Here is a 22,468-nt window from a genome sequence, read left to right as displayed (position 1 = left end):
TTGGCTTTTCATTATTTTCTTCTTCTTCTTCTTCTTTTTTGTTGAAGATTGAATAGTGAATTATTCTACCTACACACATGCACATAAATATCAACATGCATACAAAATTGTAAGATGCTCTGTGCAAGACATTCATATAAATACTTCCTATATTTATGAACACACCAATACTTATGTGGGCCTCTCTGAGACGTAGGATGAGAAATACTTGCTACAATGCAATATGACAGACATTATTTCTCTGTTTTCCTCGTGCTTTTTTGAAATTTAAGGATTTTACCTCCTCTTTCAGAGAGGAAATTTGAGGCTTTGAGGTTGTGATTCGGATAATAGATATGCCCCTATGACCATCCACATAATATTACAGACTGAAATGTTTTTATTTTTTCAAAATAATTTTACATTTGAAATTACCTCAGTTACTGCCTCTAAAAGAAAATTCATCCTCTGCTACTCTGTCTGGCCAGATATGTGTGGTTCATTCTGTGGAGCATGGTCCTGTGATCTCTGAATTTGATGTTAGTGGGACAACATATGCCCCAGAAGGAATTATTTTTGACAGCACTGGGACGCAGGTATTTTATTTTGCATATTCTGCAACACATTTACATCAACGTTACTTTAATTGCTACTTGCAAAATTCATTTCTCCATAGAATTGTATGTAGAGAAGTTGAGCTTATGTACCGATCAAAAAAAAAAAAAAAAAAAAGAGAAGTTGAGCTTATGTGAGCTTTATTCACGAGCATAAACTGAGTTGAGCCAAATTTTATTAAAAAGAAATATAATGTTGCTTGAGTTTTTGTAATCAGTCTAGAAATATGTAGTTCATGTCTTCATTCAGGATCTACCATTTCGGGGTACATCAATATAATTTTTTGGGTTGTTTTGCAGCTTGATTTTCCAGCTCAGTTACCTTGTCTTCTCCACATAGCAATGTGTTCAGCCCTTTGTAACGAGTCTATCTTACAATATAATCCTGACAAGGGAAACTATGAAAAAATTGGCGAGTCAACTGAAGTAGCCCTCCGGGTTCTGGCAGAAAAGGTTGATTTCATATATCTACTTATTAGAGATATATAGTTGACCTAAATACTGATGATGATTGCTTTTGCTTATTTTTCTTACTTTCCTTCTGTATACCTTTTGTCACACAGTTCTTTTTTCAAGATGCAATTTTATTATGTTAACCTCACGTTTTCAGGTAGGTCTACCTGGTTTTGACTCTATGCCTTCTGCTCTGAATATGCTGAGCAGGCACGAGCGTGCATCATACTGTAATCATTACTGGGAGAACCAATTTAAAAAGGTTTGCTTTGTAAAGTTTTCCCACATACATAATATTTACCTTTACTCTTTTTGACTCGTTCTGTCTTTTTTATATTCCTTGTATACTCGGGTAGTGCCTTCATTGCTTAATAATAAAGTTTATCTTAAATACTGATAAAAAAAAAAGAAGTTTTATCTTCCTTAAATAGAGCCCATAACTATATACAAACACACACATGTCCGTATTTTTATATCAACCAAGTTGAAATACCACTTACCTTGTGACCTGACATCTTTTTTTTTATAAGAAGATATTTTATTGATATAAAGATAGGCATAGCCCAAGTACACAACAGGTATACATGTGATTACACCTATTTAGGAACTAGAAATGGTTACAAGGAAGTCATGGAAACTGAGACCATTTAAATTTAAAGCAATGGCCCACATAAATAAAGTCTTCCAGAAAAACTCTTAAACTCTTTACGAATAAAAAAAAAAAAAAAAAAAAAAAACTCCTAAAACTCTTCCAAAGAGCATTCATGATCCTCGAAATTTCTATCATTATTTTCTCTCCAGATACACCAAAAAATACAAATGGGAGCCATCTTCCACACAACTACAATCTGTGGTGTCCCTATGACCCCTCTCCAGCTAGCTAGTAGTTCAACCACCCTTCTCGGCATAATCCATGCTAATCCCACTTTGCTGGAAAAATAATTCGATATGGCCCTTACAAACTCATAATGTAAAAGTAGATGATCCACAGTTTCACCACTATTTATGCACATACAGTACCAGTCGATGATGACAAGCCCATGCTTTCGTAAATTATCAACATTCAGTATCTTCCCTAAAGCTGTTGTCCAAGTAAAAAAAGCAGCATTTGTAGGTGCTTGATCCGCCAAAGGTTCTTCCAAGGGAAGTGATTCCTACCTTGAGCAGTAAGAGTCTCATAAAAGGAGCATACAGAAAATTTGCGTTTCCCGGATGGCCGCCGCTCCAATTTATCCTCTGCTGTAACAGCAGGACTAATGTTGTATAACAAGTTAAGGAACTCCTACTTCCCAATTTTGGGCCTCCTGAATTATTAATATCCCACAGCACCATAATACAACATTAGTCCTTAACTTGTTCCATTGCTGCGCACCATTATTAATATCCCGCAAGTCAGCCACCGCAGCATCTTGTTCCCTTGCAATTCTGAAAATAGAGGGGTAGACATCCTTAAACAGCATCTTGTTTCCTTGCAATTCTGAAAATAGAGGGGTAGACATCCTTAAGAGCCATATCTCCAACCCAAATGTCATGCCAAAAACTGATTCTATTGCCAACCCCCATACATAGCCTAGTGTTGCTAGAGAAAGACCACCAACCTTTCCGAATATACTTTCATAAACCCACCCCATATGCCCCCCTAACTTCATTAGAGCACCAACCCCACCTTATACTCTCATACTTAGTATCAATCACCATCTTCCATAAGGCTTCCCTCTCATAATTATATCTCCATATCCACTTCCTGAGAAGAGCCTTATTGAAAGCCCTCACATTACGGACCCCCAATCCACCACCCTTCAAGGGAGAGCACTCCTTGTCCCACCCAACTAAATGGAATTTAAACTCATCTCCAAGTCTTCCTCACAGAAAATCTCGTTGAAGCTTCTCAATTCGTGAGACAATACTAGCGGGAAGAGGAAATAATGACAAGAAATAAGTGGGAAGGTTTGAGAGGGTGCTTTTTATTGGTGTGATCTGACCCCCTTTAGACAAATACACCCGTTTCCACCCAGCCAGCCTACGCTCTATTTTCTCTAACATCTCATCCCAAATAGTCTTGGCTTTGAATGATGCTCCCAACGGGAGCCCAAGGTACTTCATGGGCAGCAAAGAGACCACACATCCCAATATATTAGCCACCCCCTGACATTATGCACATTATGCGTATTGTGGCCTGACATCTCTGTACAGAAAATATTAAAAGAGCATTAGAAGATAGATTATTGTAACTACATAGCATGTGGAGGCCTTTTCATCCTTTTGTTTGGGTGTGAGATGAGCACTCACCAATTTTTTAAGTTATGGGGTTTTATTTTAATCTATACTGGACTGCTTGATTAGACCATTGAAACAATGTAATAATGAGTTGCTATGTTTTAGATGAATAATGCATGATATCTATTGAGGAAAGGGAAATAAGAGATATCAAGATATTTTTAAGTTATCATGCTTGAAGCTGGCTGGATCATCCCAAGTATTGAATGATTACTGGTATTTGGGTAAAGTCTAATTTAGTCCTTATATCTTCTATTACGAGCATATTGGTGCTTGAGTTTAAACTTGAAGGTTTAATTGAACTTTTAACTCTCTGGAGTTTCGAAATTGATAAAACCAGTTCTTTTGTTGCTTTCTTGTTTATGTCGTTAACAAAACCCATGCCACCCTTTCTCATGCTATGTTAGCACCAATGGGTTTTCAGCACGTGTCCAAAATAATAAATGGATGCATTTTTACTTTTTTTTTTAAATACATTCTTTTTAAATTTTATAAAAATTGATAAACGAGGCGGGTAGGGGAAACCATTTTGTGCTTAAAAAAAACTTTTAAAAACTTTGTTTTTTGTTTTGTTAGTTCCAATATGCACTTTTTTTTGCTGCGTGTAGAAAGTCCATTGGCTCTAACGTGGAGTATGAGACAAGTGACAGGTTTAGTTGATGTATCTAACAGGAGAGTGACGAAATGACTGGTTTATCGATTTTCAAATTGTTGGAAGTAAAATTTTAAATTTAAAACCCAAGGACCAATCTGTCCAGAAGTGAAAATATGAGTACTAATATTACTTTGCCTCAATATTTTTGTTTTTTTGGCAATTAAGTTTTTGGTTTTTTTTTAAATAAAAGAGTAAATATTTTATCCCTGAACTTTTCATCCTTGAGGCTTGTGGGTTGGAGGAGCTTTCGGTGGAGAGTGGGTTTCAGGATTTAAATAACAAGATGGGGAATCCTATCCCATTGAACTACTATTTCCCAGATCAAGCCTCAGATTGGGTAATACATAAAGCAAAGAAAATTCAACATGTGGTGGGGATTGTTTGTGATGGGTATGAGGAGCAGTTCATAGCTTTGTTAACTGTTATGGAAGCTGGACATCGCCAAAATAAGAAGGGGGAATCGAAGAAAAGTCGGGAACTCAAAAGATTGATGTGGTCAATGAACTCGGAGGGTAGCTCTAGTAGAAATAGGGCAAAAGGGAAGGGGCTGTTAGTTTCCCAATGAAACCCAAGATTGTATCTTGGAATGTCCGGGGTCTCAACGAGGTAGAGAAGCGTCTTCGGATTCGGCATTTAATTCGTGAGTGGAAAGCGGACATTGTTTGCTTACAAGAGACGAAGCTGAAAATGATCAGTAGAAAGACTGTGCGGAGTTTATGGAGCAGTATTTATGTAGATTGGGTATACTTGGCCTCTTCACGGGCATCGGGAGGAATTGTGGTGATGTGGGATAGGCGAGTGGTGGAGAAAGTGGAGGAATAAGGGGATACATAGGGAGATATATGATAGCATGTTCATTTAAATGTGTATCAGATGGATTTTTGTGGGCATTTGCAGGTGTGTATGGGCCTAATCAAGATGTCGACAGAAGATTGTTGTGGGATGAGCTTGTAGGGGTGCATAGCTGGTGGGAGCTCCCTTGGTGTATTTGGGGGGATTTCAATGTGGTTTGTTTCCAAAGTGAATGTTTTGGAAGTAGAAGATTGAGACCAGCAAGTTTGGAGTTCTCAGGGTGTATTTTTGACTTGAATTTGATCGACCTTCCACTTGCGGGGGTTTAGCCACATGGTCGAATAATCAGTCCTGGTCCCCCTTGGATCGTTTCTTAATTTCACCTGAGCTGGAAAGCCATTTTCCAGACGTCTGGCAAACACGTTTGGGACGCCTAGCCTTGGATCATTGGCCATTTTGCTTGATTGTGGAGGTATTCACAGCGGTAAAAAGTATTTTAAGTTTGAAAACATGTGGTTGAAGTCTGAAGGTTTTGTGGAAAGAGTCAAACAATGGTGGATCTCGTATCATTTCGAGGGTACCCCCAGTTTCATTTTTGCAAATAAACAACTTTAAAAAGAGACTTAAAGGAGTGGAATCAGCGGTCTTTCGGCAATGTAGAGGAAAACAAAAATACTAAGTGGAAGGAAATACAGGATTTAGAAAGACTACAAGAAGGGAGACCACTTACTGAGGAGGAGCAAGCACAGAAAACTTTGCTGGTTGCAGATCTTGAGAGAATAATCCTACAAGAAGAGATGTCATGGCGCTAGAAATCAAGAGCTCTTTGGCTAAAGGAAGGGGACCGGAGCACGAAGTTTTTCCATAAAATTGCAAACTCTCATAGAAGAAATGATACCATTGAGGTGCTGAAAATTGCGGGGGTCGAGTGCAGAGAAGAAAAGGTAATAAAAGATCACGTGGTCGATTTCTTTGGAGAGCTCCTCACTGAGCAGGTGGGGTGGAGACCTACTCTAAATGGCTTGGTTTTTGACACTATTGAGCCGGGGGAAGTTGCTAGGATGGAGAGGGCTTTCGAAGAGGAAGAGGTTTTTGATGTAGTAAGGAAAATGGCAAAAGATAAGGCCCTCGGCCCTGATGGGTTCTCTATGGGTTTTTTCCAAGAATGTTGGGAGGTGATAAAAGAGGATCTTCTGAAGGTGTTTCAAGAGTTTTTCACAATAGGAAAATTTGATAAAAGCCTCAATACAACTTTTCTTCCTTTAATCCCTAAAAAGGTAGGGGCCATTGAGATTACACATTTTCGGCCTATTAGCCTAGTGAATTGTACATACAAGATTAGTGCAAAAGTACTTGCTAATCTTTTAAGTGGGTTCTTGGGGAAGATTCTTACTAAGCCTCAAAATGCCTTTGTGAAGGGTAGACAGATCCTTGATGCAGCTCTAATCGCTAATGAATGTCTGGACAGTAGATTGAAGGCTGGCAGCTCAGGGCTTATGTGTAAGTTAGATATGGAGAAGGCGTATGATCATGTTAATTGAGATTTTCTTCTATATCTACTGGGTAGGTGTGGTTTTGGAGAAAGATGAAGGTCTTAGATCAGCTGGTGTATATCCACGGTAAGATTCTTTGTGTTAATCAACGGCAGCCCAAAGGGTTTCTTCCTGAGCTCTCGTGGTTTGAGACAAGGGGATCCATTATCTCCTTTACTTTTTGTTATTGTTATGGAGGCACTAAGCAGGATGATCTTGGCTTTAGTGACTAATGGTTTTATTAGTGGTTTCCAGATTGGATCGCCGAGTAGGGGGTATCACTACCATTTTGCATTTGTTGTTTGTTGACGATACGCTTATTATGTGCGAAGCCGATCCAGATCAGTTGAGGGTTGTGAAGGCGTTGCTACTTTGTTTTGAAGTAGTGTATGGTTTAAAAGTGAATTATGATAAATCTGAGTTGGTGCCTATTGGAGAAGTTCAGAATATGAGGGAGTTGGCTGGCACACTAGGTTGTAAGATAGCGTCTCTCCCTATGAGTTATTTGGGATTACCACTAGGAATAGCCTCGAGGGCGCGCTCTATTTGGGATACAGTGATTGAAAAAGTAGAGAGGAGACTGGCAGGTTGGAAGAGAATGTATTTGTCAAAAGGGGGGCGGATTACGCTAATTAAAAGTACGCTTTCTAATTTACCCACTTACTTCTTGTCCTTATTCCCTATACCGGCAAGTGTGGCTGGTCGTCTTGAGAAGCTACTGAGAGACTTTTTGTGGGGGGGCTTAGGAGAAGAATTTAAATTCCACTTAGTCAAGTGGGAGATGGTGTGCCGTCCTATCTCCAATGGCGGTTTGGGTATAAGAAATTTGAGGGTGTTCAATCGGGCGTTACTTGGCAAATGGTTGTGGCGATATATCAAGGAACCAAAAGCCTTATGGAAGACTATGATTGAGAACAAATATGGTGGTTTAGGGGAGGGTTGGTGTACTAGAGAAGTTAGAGAGGCCTCTGGAATGGGGCTATGGAAACACATTAGAAGAGGGTGGGAGGTTTTCCATCAACACACAAGACTGCAATTGGGTACAGGTTCCAAGATCATATTTTGGAAGGATGTTTGGTGTACCTATAATGCTCTACAAGACTTGTTTCCTACACTTTTCTTGATTGCAAATGCTAAAGATGCCATGGTGGCGGAGGTTATGGAAGTCGTACGAAGGAACACCGAACATCCACTAGAATATCAACTTCAATCGGGCGGCACAAGATTGGGAGATGGGGAGTTTTGTAGATTTTTATAGTCTCTTGTATTCCTGTCGCCCAAATATCTAGCATGAAGATGATCTGTGGTGGAGTCCAGCAAGGAAAAGGGTGTTCACTATTCGCTCATTCTACAAGGTACTCACACAAGTTCTTGAGATACAGTTTCCCCGGAGAAAGCTTTGGCGCACTAAAGCTCCTCCTAAAGCTTCTTTCTTTGTGTGGACAGCGTCTTTAGGAAAGATTCTCACTACGGATAATCTGAGAAAAATAAGTATAATCATTGCAGACTGGTGTTGCATGTGTAAAAGAGGGGGTGAGTCGGTGAATCATTTACTTTTACATTGCGAGGTAGCCAGGACTATATGGGATGAGGTGTTTAACAGGATGGATGTAGCCTGGGTTATGCCGAAAACCGTTTTGGCTTGCTGGACCTCAATTCGAGGTGTGCGACAGATCAAAGCGGTTTGGAAGATGATTCCTATCTGTATTATGTGGTGCCTGTGGCAGGAGCGCAATGAGAGGATTTTTGAAGACAGAGAGATCTATGGCGAAGCTAAAAATGTTATTTTTTAGGTCTCTTTGTACTTGGGCCATTGCTGTGGACTTTAATGGCATGGATTTTCATGAGTTCTTAGTTTCTAATACTCCTACATAAATAGGGCATATTCTGAATTTGTAATTGACAGTTGATTGGATGAATACATACTTATTTTACTTATAAAAAATATATATATTTTATTAGTGGAGTTCATAATTTGGGTTTTATATTTTGGTTTTTCATAATTTCTTGGTGCTTTTAGTTTGTATACGACTGCTGTTGGTAGAAATTTTCATGTCTTACATGTTATTGAATTCCTTAAATTGAATTTATTTTGAATAAGAGGTTGATCGCAGCACCATGTCTCTCAAGCATTAGTTTTGAGGATTTTCTTGCTCTCTTCTTTTGCTCTAATTAGGTCTATTTTGATGTGTCGCCCCTTCCCATGTACCCTATTTGATTATTAATAAAATTCATCTTGTCAAAAATTGGGTTCACATTCTCTTGAAACATACTTTGCAATACATAATATTTTTGTGATAGGGCGTTCGTGTACTGAAATATTTTTCTTTTCATCCATTGATGTAAGCTTAAGATTATGGTATATGCAGATTTCTGTTTTGGATTTTTCTCGGGATCGCAAAATGATGAGTATCCTGTGTAGCCGAAAGCAGAAGCAAATTATTTTTTCTAAAGGTGCTCCAGAAAGCATCATTTCTAGAAGCACAAATATTCTGTGCAATGATGGCGGTCAAACTGTACCACTGACAGCTGATATCCGAGCTGAGCTAGAGTCAAGGTTCAACAGGTTAGATTAATTATGTGCATCGTTCTTATGCAATCTGTGCCTTTTCCTTATTTTATTATTATTATTATTATATATCATGTCTTATCTACGAAGATTAGAGGAAAGCGAGAGCAAACTAGTCATGATACATGGAGCTGGTACCCCTTTAAATGATTCGGTGCCTTCAAATATCTCTGCAGATATTACACATATTGGATTCCAGTAACCTAGTATTTTCTATTGGTTTTAATACTTTCCTCTAAGGCTCAAGCACAATTGTTGATTCTGAAAATTGATGTTCATGTGGCTTTTTTTGAAGTTACTGAAACTTTTTTTTTTTTTTAATCAATAAGAGATTTTATTACCAAGAATGGTTTTGGAGAGAAGTGGTGTTTGTGGATCAAGCATTGTATTTTGACGCCAAGATTTTCCATTTTGGTGAATGACACCCCTATTGGGTTCTTTAATAGTTCTCATGGCTCGAGACAAGGAGATCCGTTATCTCCTTTTATTTTTGTTCTAGTCATGTATGCTATGAGTAGAATGATTGAAGTGGCGGTGGAAGGAAGTTTCTTGTTGGGTTTTGTGGTGGGAGATAAGTCTCAGAGTAGTTTAAAAGTCTCACATCTTCTTTTTGGCGATGGCACTTTCATTTTTAGTGAGACCACCAATCAAGACCACCTTTGTTCTTTGAGAGCCCTTTTGTTATGTTTTGATGCTGTTTCAGGTCTTAGAATTAACTTAACTAAGTCTGAAATTGTTCCAGTTTTTGAATATTTCAGATTTGGCTAATATTTTGGGGTGTAAGATATCTTCACTGCCTTTGATGTATCTTGGTCTTCCCTTGGGTGCTCCTTAAAAATCTGTTTTGGTATGGGACAGGGTGATCGAGAAGATTGAGAGGGGGTTAGCTGGTTGGAAAAAGTTATATTTGACTAAAGGTGGAAAAATTACTTTGATTTTTTTTTTTTATAAGTAAAAAATATTATATATCAAAGGAGAAATTACTTTGATTAAGAGCACATTGTCTAATCTTGGTACATATTTTCTCTCTCTTTTCCCTATGCCTACAGGGGTGACAAATAGAATTGAGAGGATTTTTCAGAATTTCTTGTGGGGAGGTAAAGGGAAGGAAAGAAAGTTTCACTTGGTAAGTTGGAATAAGGTGTGTCAACTGATTTCGTGTGGAGGTTTGGGGGTGCGAAATTTGAGGCTCTTTAACAAAGCTCTTATTGGGAAATAGCTATGGAGATATCATATTGGGAGGGATGCATTATGGAAAAATGTTGTTGATGTTAAATATGGGAGAATGTGGGGGAGTTGGTGTTCTAATGAATTAAGAGGGGCGTATGGGGTGGATTTGTGGAAGTCCATTTGGATGGGTTGGGGGGAGTTTGCCAATCATTTTAAATTTAGGGTGGGAGATGGGACAAGGATACATTTTTGGCCTGATATTTGGTGTGGGGATTCAGCCCTCGAGAATATTTTCCATTCCCTTTATAGGATTGCTAGGGACCAAGATGCTGCAGTGGCTGATTCCTTTTCTTTTTTGAATAATAATCTTCAATGGAATGATGAATTTGTGAGAGATGGGCATGATTGGGAAGTGAATGTAGTCTCAGAATTTTTTGGAAGATTATATGATTTGAAGATTGTTCAGGGAAGGGAGGATAGCTTGCTGTGGGTTTGTGCAGGAAATTCCAGATTTTCGGTTAGTTCCTTTTATAAGACACTAACCTGCCATTGTGTCTGTGATTACCCCTGGAAATGCATTTGGAAAGTTAAGGTGCCTAGTAAGGTGGCATTTTTCTGTTGGTTGGTGTCTCTTGGAAATATTCTGACCAGGGATAATTTAAGAAAGCGTGGACTTTGTGTAGTAGATTGGTGCTTTATGTGTAAAAAGATGGTGAATCTGTTATCCATCTTTTTCTTCATTGTGAGGTGGCAAAGAATTGTGGAATGAATTTTTGGTAGGACGGGTATTGCCTGGGTGATGCCTAAGCAAGTGGTGGATGTTCTTGCTTGTTGGAAAGGTTTTGAGGGAAGACAACATATTGCTGCCATATGGAAGATGATTCCATATGGCAGCAACTATGGCCATAGTTACAGAAACTCTGACCAAACTTGATAAGATCAGTGTTTTTTATGCATAATCATAATACCATAATATGGCCAAAGGTTTGACCCTCCTGAAAGTTTTCATGGTATTTACACACATTTGTCGGTCAGTTTTGCAGGAAAAGAGACATTGAGATGCCTTGCTCTTGCCTTGAAATCGGTGCCCATTGGTCAGCGGACTCTTTCCTTTGATGATGAGAAGGATCTTACATTTATTGGGTTGGTATGCTCTCTTTTCAATGCAACATGCTAAGGTCAATTAGTTGTATCAAATTCTTGCACTAAGCAACTTAGAAAATGGATCATTCCAGTATATTCAAATGAAATATGAATGTGGTATGCCATTCACCCTATAACATCTAATGACAGGGGTAACCTCATATGCAGCTTCTATAAATTTTTCCACTTTAAGTTACAATGTGATGAGATAATTTTGTAAACCAGATCATCTGGTTATATGGCAGAAGTTGGTTGGGCTGTTGATATTTTGAACTTTCTAATTTGGGGTTATATTTCTTCACATATGGATAAATTTTAGGCAAGTTCGTAATGTGATAACCATTTTCATCAACTATTTGTGATTCAGGAGGAAGAGAAAAGTCTGTGGTTCCGAAAGGGGGGGAACTCTTTCCTTTCTAGAAACAAAGAAAACCTGTGAAGGACTAGCTGTGGGCACTCTGTTTTTTTTATCTGAATTTTGTTGATAGAGAACAGTAAACTATTGAGGACAGTAACATATATGACAAATAGTATGTTGAATATGTTTGTATGCATCTATCAAAAAGAATATTTATGGAATTGCTACTTGTTTTTGGTACATGTAATTCTAATCTGATTGACAGATCATTTGTCAAAATCATGCTTAATTTGCTTCTGACCTTCTGGCAACAGATACAAAAGCTCCATTTTCAAAATTTTTATATTTGTCAGATCTTTTGTAGCACTTTGTTTAGTGTTCAGTCAATTTTTTTTCCTCGTATGATTTTTCTCCTCCGTCTTCCTTCATCAAGGTTGGGATGCTTGATCCACCCAGAGAGGAAGTGAGAAATGCTATGCTCTCTTGCATGACAGCTGGCATTCGTGTTATAGTTGTCACTGGGGATAACAAGGTAACTCAAAATTGGTGAATACTCTGTTTTTTCTTTGTTATTTCTTTGGTAGATGGGGTTTGTTTTTTCATATTTATGCTTCTCTCATTATTTAAGACACAATTCCAGTCTACAGCTGAATCACTTTGCCACAAGATAGGTGCTTTTGATCACCTGGTAGACTTTTCTGGGCACTCTTTCACTGCTACAGAGTTTGAAGAACTTCCAGCACTGCAGCAAACACTGGCATTGCAACGTATGGCACTCTTCACCAGGTAAACAACGTCCCATATATGGTTCATCAGCTCTGATGAAGATATGGTATTAAAAACATTCATTTGTCTTTAATTTGACAGGGTTGAACCTTCTCACAAAAGGATGCTAGTTGAGGCATTACAGCGTCAAAATGAAGTGGTAGGTTTATCAATGAAACGCTTTTGGGATTATGAACATGTAATATCTTGTTATTGTCGTGTTGGGGATGCAATTTGTTGCTATAATTTATCGCTGCTTGTTGGTGCCTATACATTTTACAGCTAGCTGCTATAATTTTTTGATTCTGCATTGATATTAGTCTTCTTTTCTCTTGGATGAATCTTTTGTTTATTCTTTTTGACCATGCAGTATATACCATCCAATGTCTTGAAGATATTATTATTTTGATAAAAATGAAATGCAATTTCGCAGGGTAGAAGCAAGAATTCTTTTGTTATATAATCCACTAACAGCCTATATAAGTTATTATTTATCCTTTTAATGGTACACTTTTATTTAAGAAGCTTATTTTTTATAAAAGGAAAAAAAAAACTTCTTAAGGTGGGTTATTAATGTGAAGTTAGTAGTTTGAGAAGACAATTTTAAAGAGAGCTTGAATGGAGTGAGTACAGAATAAGAGTTAGAGGGACAGGAAAGATACAGTGAATTGCTTACACATTTTTGGATTTTACTTGTATAAAAAGAAAAAATTTTGGATTTGATATTGATACATTCATATATCTTTAAGGAAATTGATGCGACTGGTTGAACCTGGTTTTTTATAAGAGCCAAATTTTCTGGATAAGGTTTTCTTGAAGTTGAATTGTTACATCTTTTGGCTTTTTGTGTATGTGTCGAATAATGCCCGTACTTGGGCGATGCCTAGTTCTCTTCAATAAAACTCCTATTTCATAATGTAGCATTATATTTCATAATCCTGTATGTTACACTTAAAACTTCTCCTGAAAGTTTGACTCAATACTTGAATCTGTTAGGTTGCAATGACTGGTGATGGCGTCAATGATGCTCCAGCACTGAAAAAAGCAGATATAGGAATTGCCATGGGCTCCGGAACAGCTGTTGCCAAGGTATTAATAGGCAGCCTCTGTGTGTGTATGTCTGTGAGTGCTCAGAATACCTCTTTCAGTTTACAGAAAGGTTAAAAACCCAAGGGGTTGGCTCAAGTGGTGAAGGTCTTGGTCTTGGGGTATCACTTCCTTCAAGATCCAAGGTTCAACACCTCATGGGTGCAAATAATCTTTTGGGGCCACACCCCCTGGTGAAAAGCCAGTAATTTAACCAGTTCTGTGTAGAGAAACTTCTGTGGGTGCGGTACATGGGACCAGGGTTTACTTTGCAAGGGTGGGTCCGAAGGGCCCTGCCTTGGAGAGGTTTCCCGACATATTAAAAAAAGAAAAAAAAAAGTTTATCGAGAGGCTAAAAAGGCAACAATATTTACATTTGATATATACCTAACTTTTACCTGATCCTTCTTATATCTTCTTTTGATAAGTACTTGATCCGTGCTATATTGATGGGCAATCTTTACCAAGATTGTGATTCAAAATTCAACTTCTGTAGTTTTGGTCCTAGAATCAGTGTACTTTATAGTCTATTGTGTTATTCTAGTTCAATTGATCTTTCCTTTCTCATTATCTTCTTGGTTTTTTAGAGTGCTGCAGATATGGTTCTGGCGGATGACAATTTTGCCACAATTGTAGCGGTATGCCAATCTCTTTTCCTCTTCACTAGGATTGCCATTTTATCCTCTATATTTTAGCTTTTCCTTCACATATTTTTCCCTGGCGAGCATTTTATTCTTATAATCTTGTGAATCAACATAAGAAACTTTTCTTTTGTAATTCTCTTTTTAAAGGCAAAGATTATTTTCCCGCCCTTAACTTTGGAATTTCTTAATTATGGACAGGCTGTTGCAGAAGGAAGGGCCATATACAATAACACAAAGCAGTTCATCAGATACATGATTTCTTCAAATATTGGTGAAGTAGTTTGCATATTTGTGGCAGCTGTACTTGGAATACCTGATACCCTTGCCCCTGTGAGTTTATTGGTGTCCAAAATTTGATCTTCACAGTTAAACTCAGTTATGTCAAACTAGAGAACTACTTTATTTTTTCTCATTTTGTCATTTTTACGGTTTTCAATTCTAAAGTAGACACTGCACATTTGCATGTGCATAAATCATGTATTGGATAGACCTCAAAAATTAACTGTGGGAGCAATGCATAGTGTTACTACCTGTTGCTAAGTAGTTTTCTATTTACATTAAGATAGTGAATTATGTTAATTATCCCCTTCGCAGTTTTCCTGTAGTTATGTTTTGCTTAAAAGCAAAGAGTTTGGGTTTTGAAATCTGAACTCCCTCCTGCCTCGATTTTCATGATTTTCTTGTTTCTATTTCTTCCTCTTAAATATGTGTTATCTCTTGTATACCCCCTGTGTACTTGGGCTATGCCTATTCGTATTAATATAATTTAACCATTTACTTATAAAAAAAAATCTGAACTCCCTCCTATAACAAAATCCAGGTCCAGCTTCTCTGGGTTAATTTGGTCACTGACGGACTTCCTGCCACTGCTATTGGTTTTAATAAGCAAGACTCTGATGTGATGAAGGCTAAACCTCGTAAGGTATGCATTCTTCATTGTTGTGGTCAATTTTCAGTTATTTGTTAATTCCATAAATTTCCGTTTTAATTTCTTTCTAACCTCCTATCGGCCGAAAGAAGATGAAAAAAGGGCTTTGACCTTTTATGTATTTTAGTGTGTAAGATCTGTAGTACAGTTTCAATTTATTGTTTCTGTCCGCCTGGTCAATTGATCGGGCTGTTAATTTTCACTTGTTTCCCACAGGTTTGTGAGGGGTTTTAAAGAGTCTTTGTCCATGTTGTCTAATTATGAATATCCAACATTTCTGTTTTGTTTTCCTCTGCACAGGATCTCGATAATGAACTTATTTCTCATATTATGTCTATTTTATCATTTAACACTGTCAATGCAAAATAAATGTGCAGGTCAATGAAGCTGTTGTCACTGGATGGTTGTTCTTTCGTTATTTGGTAATTGGAGGTAGCCATAAATGACATAACACGCTGTTTGCAATGACATCCATTTTTTTTTTTTTAATATTAAATGGCATATTTGAGAGTTCCAGTTTCCTCTCCTAGAGGTGGAGACTTTGATTTCCACACCGTTAGCCTCTCCGATCCCAGATAAGGGATTACTCCGTTATGTCTTTTTGGCCATGCTACTTTGTCTACTTTGACTAAGGTTTCAAAATGACCTGCCACATTGCAGTATAACTTATAAGGTTGCGTTCAACATGATCAACCTAGTTTCTCATAAACTAGAGAACTAGATATAACTGTCTATAATGCTATTGAATAGTTTGGCCAATGCAATTTTTGGAAAACTAATTCCGTAATGATTGGTATATTTGTAACAGTTGTGAGTGTAGGGGTTAGTCTTTTACTTGAAAAGGCTAAATTCCATTATATACAAGCCTTAAGGTTTGCACATTCTTGGTACTTGATTTCTGTGGACAATTGTGTGGCCGGATTCAGTATTACAGTACATAATTCTGTTGTTTATTTTTCTTGTGTGATTCCGGGAGATGGTGTATGAATTATCATCTGGTTGATGCAGCTTATGTAGGCCTTGCCACTGTTGCTGGGTTCATATGGTGGTTTGTTTATGCTGATAGTGGTCCCAAACTGCCATACAGTGAATTGGTAAGAACTCATTATATGTTTGGATTATAGTTGTTGTAATTGGAACAGGCATAAATAGAACAATGTGGTTATGCTGATAGTGGTCCCAAACTGCCATACAGTGAATTGGTAAGAACTCACTATATGTTTGGATTATAGTTGTTGTAATTGTAACAGGCATAAATAGAACAATGTGGTTTGTTTAGTACTACCTAGCTTGATTTATGGCTTCTTTAGCTAGTTTGTCAAACTATCATAAAAATTTGGATTTGTAGAATCTCTTTCTTGTCCTACGTGATCTGCACAAATGTTTTGAGATCTAACCAGTGTAATGCATCCTCAAAATTCATATGGAGCAGTCTGTAGTATATTCTTCTCATAAACGTTGCGGATAATAGAAAATGGAGGAGTGTAGTATCGTCTTGATTTTGGCTTCCTATGATGTACCGTAAATTATTTACAAATTTAGTTGATAATTATCTAGTAGAAGATAATAATGTAGGAAAAAAAAAACCATATAGAAAATACTTTATTGGAAGATTCTCAATTTTTGTCTTATGATATTTAGGCTTGGGTTAATAGATGCCATCACTAATAGGAATAAAAATACTAAGATTAGCATTAATAATGACCAAATAATCGAATAAAATTGATTAAAAAAAAGGTCTCATGATTCATCAAGATGGAATAAAAAAAAAAAACTCCCTTTTGCTTCCTTTTGCTTTTTTTCTGGTCTGCATAAACACTGAACGAATGGCCTACAGTAAACCGTTTTTTGTCATTGAAACTATCTATATAAATTTCTTGTATATGTGATTTCAGATGAATTTCGACACTTGTGCAATGAGGGAGACTACTTATCCATGCAGTATATTTGATGATCGGCATCCATCAACTGTGTCCATGACTGTGCTCGTTGTCGTTGAGATGTTTAATGCTTTGAATAACCTTAGTGAAAATCAATCTCTCCTGTGAGTATTTAATTGTCTTTTCTTTTTCTCAACCCCCCCCCCCCCCCCCCCCCCCAACACACACACACACACACACACACTCGAAAGGCCAGTTATGTTGAATGCTGAAAAGATGTGTAGTTTATGCCAACAAGTAGCGAAAAGAAAATATAATTTAGCTCTTCCCACTTAAGTAGGATATGAAGTCAAGAGGAAAAAAAAATGATCGCCAAATATCACCAGGTTTTTGTTTTATTTTGTTATTTTAATGGATTACTGGGCTCTGTGAATGCTATATAATTTCTTTTTCAGATCTTCATCCTAAATTGTGTTCTTCAGTTCTCGTAACTATTAACTAAAATCACGTTAGTAGAAGTTCTGAGGACATGATGAATAAAGTTGGGATCAATACTGCATTGGGGTGAGTTCCCTGGTCAAATCAAATTTAACCAGTTTCGACTAAAACCGAATTTGAAATCTTAGGGTGGGTTTGGATACACAAAACATCTCATATCATCTCATTTCTAAATTCTCATACAAAAATATAATAAACAATTCAACTTTTTCAAATTTCAAAATAAAAATAATACTAAAAAATTATATTCTAACAATATTTTATTCAACTTTTAACAAAACATCTTATCTCATCTCATCTCATCTCATCTATACTGTCTATCCAAACCCACCCTAAATATTGTTGGAATGATGTGGGTCTATACATAAACACACTCTGGTTAGTCTTACTGGCTTCAGTTGCTTCTAGAAGATTCTCTCATTCTTTATTATTTATATTTGGGAAATTACACTTACAAAAAAAACTACCAATTTGCGTTATAAACTACAAGAAGTTTCAATTTGCACCCGAAACCATGTGTATTTTTCCCCTAAACCATGTGTATTTTTAAACTTACTTGGTTAAGATCTGGACATTTAAAGTAATGAAAAATTGGCTACATGGTACGAATTGAAACTTTTTGTAGTTTAGAATGCAACGTTAAAAATATGAGGTTGGGTAAAAAGTTTAATTTCTACTTTATTCTTTTAGCTTATTACTTCATTATTTTGGTGTTGATGAGGCACATTGCGATTTGTTGAAAAGGGGGTGAAGAAATGGGTATGGAAATGAGCGGTGGGAGCTACTAGTTGCTATAAACTCTCTCCCCTCGTACATATAAACAGCTACTTATGTGGCTGTCCTTTATTGTTTAAGCTGATACTTTTTGTTGCTTTATGCTTGTTGAATGGGATTAGTTTTAATGACTTTTATGCTCTTTTTCACAGCACTTAGCTTGTAATTAGGTTCATCTCTTGTATACTTCCTATGTACTTGGCCTTGCCTAATTATCTGGATTAATAAAATTCTTCTTACTTATAAATAAAAAATTATATATATATATATATATATATATATTCTTCAACAAAGAAAAAGCACTAGAACTGATTCTTTATTCCACTCTGCTTATTTTAGTGTTATTTCTCCCTGGAGTAACTTATGGCTCGTTGCCTCAATCATCCTAACCATGCTCCTTCATATACTAATTTTGTATGTGCATCCACTCTCAGTCCTTTTCTCTGTAAGTTGTTTCCTTTATCTCTAATCTACTTGTGCTTTTCCACAACTGATGTCTTTTCCATGCCTTCCACAAGTGTAATGAATTCTGTGAACCGCAATGTTTTGTGTTGCAGGTAACACCACTATCTTGGGCCGAGTGGAGGCTTGTCCTGTATCTTTCATTTCCTGTATGTCATGTTCTCCATGCCCTCAGTTTGTTAACTATTTCACACCAGAACCTTTCCTTACTTGAGCTATTATTTTTGTGGGTTATCTGCTTTTAAACCTTAGGGACAATATATATTCATCGAAAACCTTGTTTACTTAACTTATAAAAAAACCTTGTCTACTTAAATTGCTTGATTTATTATTGTATGTTCAAGACAACTGGAGAAAGGTTATTTTCTTTTCAGTCCCTGACTAAGTTTTGTAGAAATAAGATGTGCTGAACTAACTTTTTTTCTGTATCAAATTTGTCTGGATGAGCCTTCCTGACCTATATAAAAAAAAAAAATGTCTGGATGAGCCTTCCTATCTAAATAGATTAAACTGAAATTTCTTTGAGACTTGCCAAAAAAACAAAAGCAGTTCTTTGACACAGCTCAAAAATGAATTTATAATGCTCCACAAGCAGGTCAGGTTTTAGTCTATTCAGTTAATTTATTTGTTAACACGCAAATAATATTGAGTTGATTGCTTAGTTTATTTTTCAAAAAAAGATATCTGTACTAACCTCTAAGTTGTATCATCATTAATTCGAAATGTCCAAAATTACATGACCTTATACTCCATTTGTGTAATGAAATAGATATTCATAAAGTGCTTGAACTCCTTTGGGCCCAAATTGAATTACAAATAGGCTTATTTAAACTTTTAGATAGAGAAAGCATGAGGACTGCTATAAGAGCTAAATCCAAAAAAAGTGGACCTGTTAAAATAAAGTCTCTTAAATATCATATAATAATATATATGTGTAGAAATATAGATCAATAAAACAAAATATTCCTACTGTGTATGTTAAAACAAATTATCAGTGAATTAAATTATATGCTATATGTGTGGGTGGGTTATTAATATCATTGAAAGGGCTCCATGTGAAGAGCGATGCAAAATTAACACCTTCTAAATGCTTCAATTCCTCTGCCAATTTGCATTTTTTCTGCATATATTTAAAGCTTCTCTATCAATCTGCTGTAGGTTATTTTGATTGATGAGGTGCTGAAGTTCTTCTCTAGAAATTCCAATGGTATATGTTCTTTTATCTGGCCTTTATTGTTTTAATCTTGATCAAATGCACTTAGTTTCTGTGTCTCAAGTACTCGTGCAGTTGGGATTTTTCTGTCTTTTTCTGTATTAATAATCATCTATAAACGGAAAGGATTTGTAGGGTTGTTCGTTAAATGCCTCTAGCAGGTTTTATGATAAATAGTTTTATAAGCCAATGACTTTTTTCAGTGAAGTAGAACTAGTCCATGTCCACATGCAATCCATGAGCAGAAATAAAAATATAAGTTTTATAAAGTATTAACTTTTTCCATTGTTAAGAACCAATAAATGAATTTTAGTTACCTTTAGAGGAGAAAGAAATGACCAAGTTAAAGGTATGTTACTACTTATCAAAAAAAAAAAATAAAGGTATGTTACTCAAATTACTGAGTTCTTTTAGGAATATTTGGTGACGAAATTATGCATGAAAAATGATAGGGAGCCCGTTTTGGCCTTCCGTTTATTTTGCCTGATTTATTTTTAATTTTTTTTTTAGTTTTTTATTTCTTTTTACTTGGTGATTAAGAAAATATTGTTTAATAATATTGTGAATTTTTTTCTTTTTTAAAAAATATTTTAAAAGTGTTAAAAAAATGATGAGAAAATTTTTTTTTAAAGATTTTTTGTTTTTTTCACATTATTTTTTTAACACTTTTAAATATTTAAAAAAATAAAAAAAATTTACAATATTATTAAATAATATTTTTTTATTCACTAAGTCAAAAAATAAAAAATAAAAAAAGCAATTTGGCAAAATAAACGGGAGCCCAAAACGGGCTCCCTAGCATTTCCCATATGCATTACCTCAATTAGATGTAGTGATTGATTTATAAAGTAGTAGATAGTTTCACTGATGGCTGTTCCACTTGTTGTAGGTGTAAGGTTCAATTTCAGATTTAGAAGGAATGACTTACTTCCAAAAAGGGAAGTTCGTGATAAGTAAGACGTTGAACCTTTTTTGCTCAAATTTTTGCACAAATTCATAGTCACAAAGGAAATAAAATCCTTTACATTCTTACTCCGTATCGCCCCCGGACTTCGAACATGAAGCACACTTCATTCCACATGTTATCTACATGTATTTACTTTCATCTCCCTGTAATTTGTGACTTGTGAGCAACCTTATCCACAAGGTGCCATGATATGTTGTAGCATATGAAATAGAGGGACCTTTCAATCTTGGTTGGGCATTTTAGGCATCATCTTTAATTTATTTGTTTACATGTTTTAGTAGGAAGTAGTCACGATCTGGATATTAGGGACCTTTTTTTTTTATATATATATATAAGCTCAATTTCCAGTGCCTGTATTTTTTGTTTTCACGTGATCAGATGCTATTCTATATGGTATTCTCTTAGAGCATTACCTATTTCTGTTTTTCTCTGTTATTATTGTTAGTGAATTAGAAGTTCCACTCGTAGCATGCCCCTTCATATCTCTGGATAACTTACCATTGTGTGAGGACTAACCAGCGAGCTGCGAGACGGTTGGTGAAGCCCGAAAAAAGAGAGAAAAAATTGAAACATTCCAAAATAATGTTTTCCTGAAAAAAAAACGAATATTAAAATAAGTGGTATCAGTGAAGAGCCTGGCCACGTAAAACGAATATATATATATATATATATATATATATATATTAATTATGTGCTCACGTAAAATACTAGATGCAGACTAGATAATAAAGTTAATGTATAAGATGGTACAAAATTCGAAAATAAAGTATAATTAATATGGTAGAATGAAATTACATGAGCATCATAAAAAATAGCATTCACCTGCAGTAGTGACCGAGAAGGATTTCAATAATTGATTGGACATGTAGCCTTTACAAAAATAGCTTATCATGCATAAGAGATTGTATAAAGTAAAAGTTTTTTTTTTCTTTTCTATTTTTTTTATTTCAAACTCGAGTGACGTTTTTATAAGATTATGCATGATGTACAACAATTAAAATCAAGTCGTGTTTGAATAAGATTAGATCATACTCTATTCCTAAAGTCTAACTACATACGTACAAATTTAAGTTGTTTACACACTTATAAATCTCAATAGTTTCTAAGAGATTTCCTAGATATTGATGGGTCATAGAAAACATGATTTAGTACTATTGGTGCTGATTTTTTAAGTTAATAGACATCTTCTTCACATCCATTGCTTGCTTAATTAATCAATGCACGACCTTTCAAATTTAATGACTTGACCAGTACGTCATAACTTTTCTTTCATTTTGAATTAGATCAATAATCTCAATCGACATTACTGGCAGAGGTCCTCTTGATCGTAAAGCTTTTTTCTTCAATCATCATCTAAAAAGTGGGTCTCGTATTTATAAATTGAGCATGGACACTACAATATATCTATACAAGTTGGCAACGATAGTATGTACTCTGAAAACATATAATTAATGTTCTATATTATTGAAAAATGGGTTTTCAATAAACGTCTTAGTTTTTGGAATATCTTTTTACTTTTTGTCAATGAAAAAAAAATTATATTTTTCTTTTAAACAATAACCAAAGCAGTCTTTATCTTCTTTTTCTACCCCAATATATACGCAAAGCTGAAATCTAGTTGGTGTAAATATTACAAGTGGTAGACCGCATAATCAACGTCTGATAGAAGATGGGCTTGACCACTATATATGTAAAACACAAGTCTCTTG

The 22,468-nt window shown here is 35.9% G+C and overlaps 1 protein-coding gene across 3 annotated transcripts in view; it reads left to right on the top strand.

Moving 5' to 3' along the window:
- LOC121259730 (calcium-transporting ATPase 3, endoplasmic reticulum-type) overlaps positions 1 to 21,115 on the top strand; it is a 43,659-nt gene extending 22,544 nt beyond the window's left edge. For 2 of the 3 annotated variants that reach the window (XM_041161452.1, XM_041161453.1), the window contains 19 exons: positions 468 to 575; positions 894 to 1,046; positions 1,204 to 1,308; positions 8,672 to 8,868; positions 11,077 to 11,188; positions 11,976 to 12,074; positions 12,183 to 12,328; positions 12,410 to 12,467; positions 13,304 to 13,396; positions 13,981 to 14,031; positions 14,236 to 14,367; positions 14,858 to 14,959; positions 15,343 to 15,397; positions 15,974 to 16,059; positions 16,861 to 17,009; positions 18,457 to 18,562; positions 18,675 to 18,728; positions 19,738 to 19,786; positions 20,682 to 21,115. In XM_041161452.1, the coding sequence (XP_041017386.1) occupies positions 468 to 575; positions 894 to 1,046; positions 1,204 to 1,308; positions 8,672 to 8,868; positions 11,077 to 11,188; positions 11,976 to 12,074; positions 12,183 to 12,328; positions 12,410 to 12,467; positions 13,304 to 13,396; positions 13,981 to 14,031; positions 14,236 to 14,367; positions 14,858 to 14,959; positions 15,343 to 15,397; positions 15,974 to 16,059; positions 16,861 to 17,009; positions 18,457 to 18,562; positions 18,675 to 18,728; positions 19,738 to 19,786; positions 20,682 to 20,749 (1,923 nt within the window). In that variant the 3' untranslated portion in view covers positions 20,750 to 21,115. Of the gene's footprint in view, positions 1 to 467; positions 576 to 893; positions 1,047 to 1,203; positions 1,309 to 8,671; positions 8,869 to 11,076; positions 11,189 to 11,975; positions 12,075 to 12,182; positions 12,329 to 12,409; positions 12,468 to 13,303; positions 13,397 to 13,980; positions 14,032 to 14,235; positions 14,368 to 14,857; positions 14,960 to 15,342; positions 15,398 to 15,973; positions 16,060 to 16,860; positions 17,010 to 18,456; positions 18,563 to 18,674; positions 18,729 to 19,737; positions 19,787 to 20,681 lie in introns of those variants that run through there. The other variant, XR_005939627.1, reaches the window with a different exon arrangement.
- The last annotated feature ends 1,353 nt before the right edge of the window (positions 21,116 to 22,468 follow it).

Source organism: Juglans microcarpa x Juglans regia, chromosome 4D, assembly GCF_004785595.1.
Source record: "Juglans microcarpa x Juglans regia isolate MS1-56 chromosome 4D, Jm3101_v1.0, whole genome shotgun sequence".
NCBI lineage: Eukaryota > Viridiplantae > Streptophyta > Magnoliopsida > Fagales > Juglandaceae > Juglans > Juglans microcarpa x Juglans regia.
Note: the sequence above shows the minus strand (reverse complement) of the source record. Positions and strands in the feature narration are given on the sequence as shown.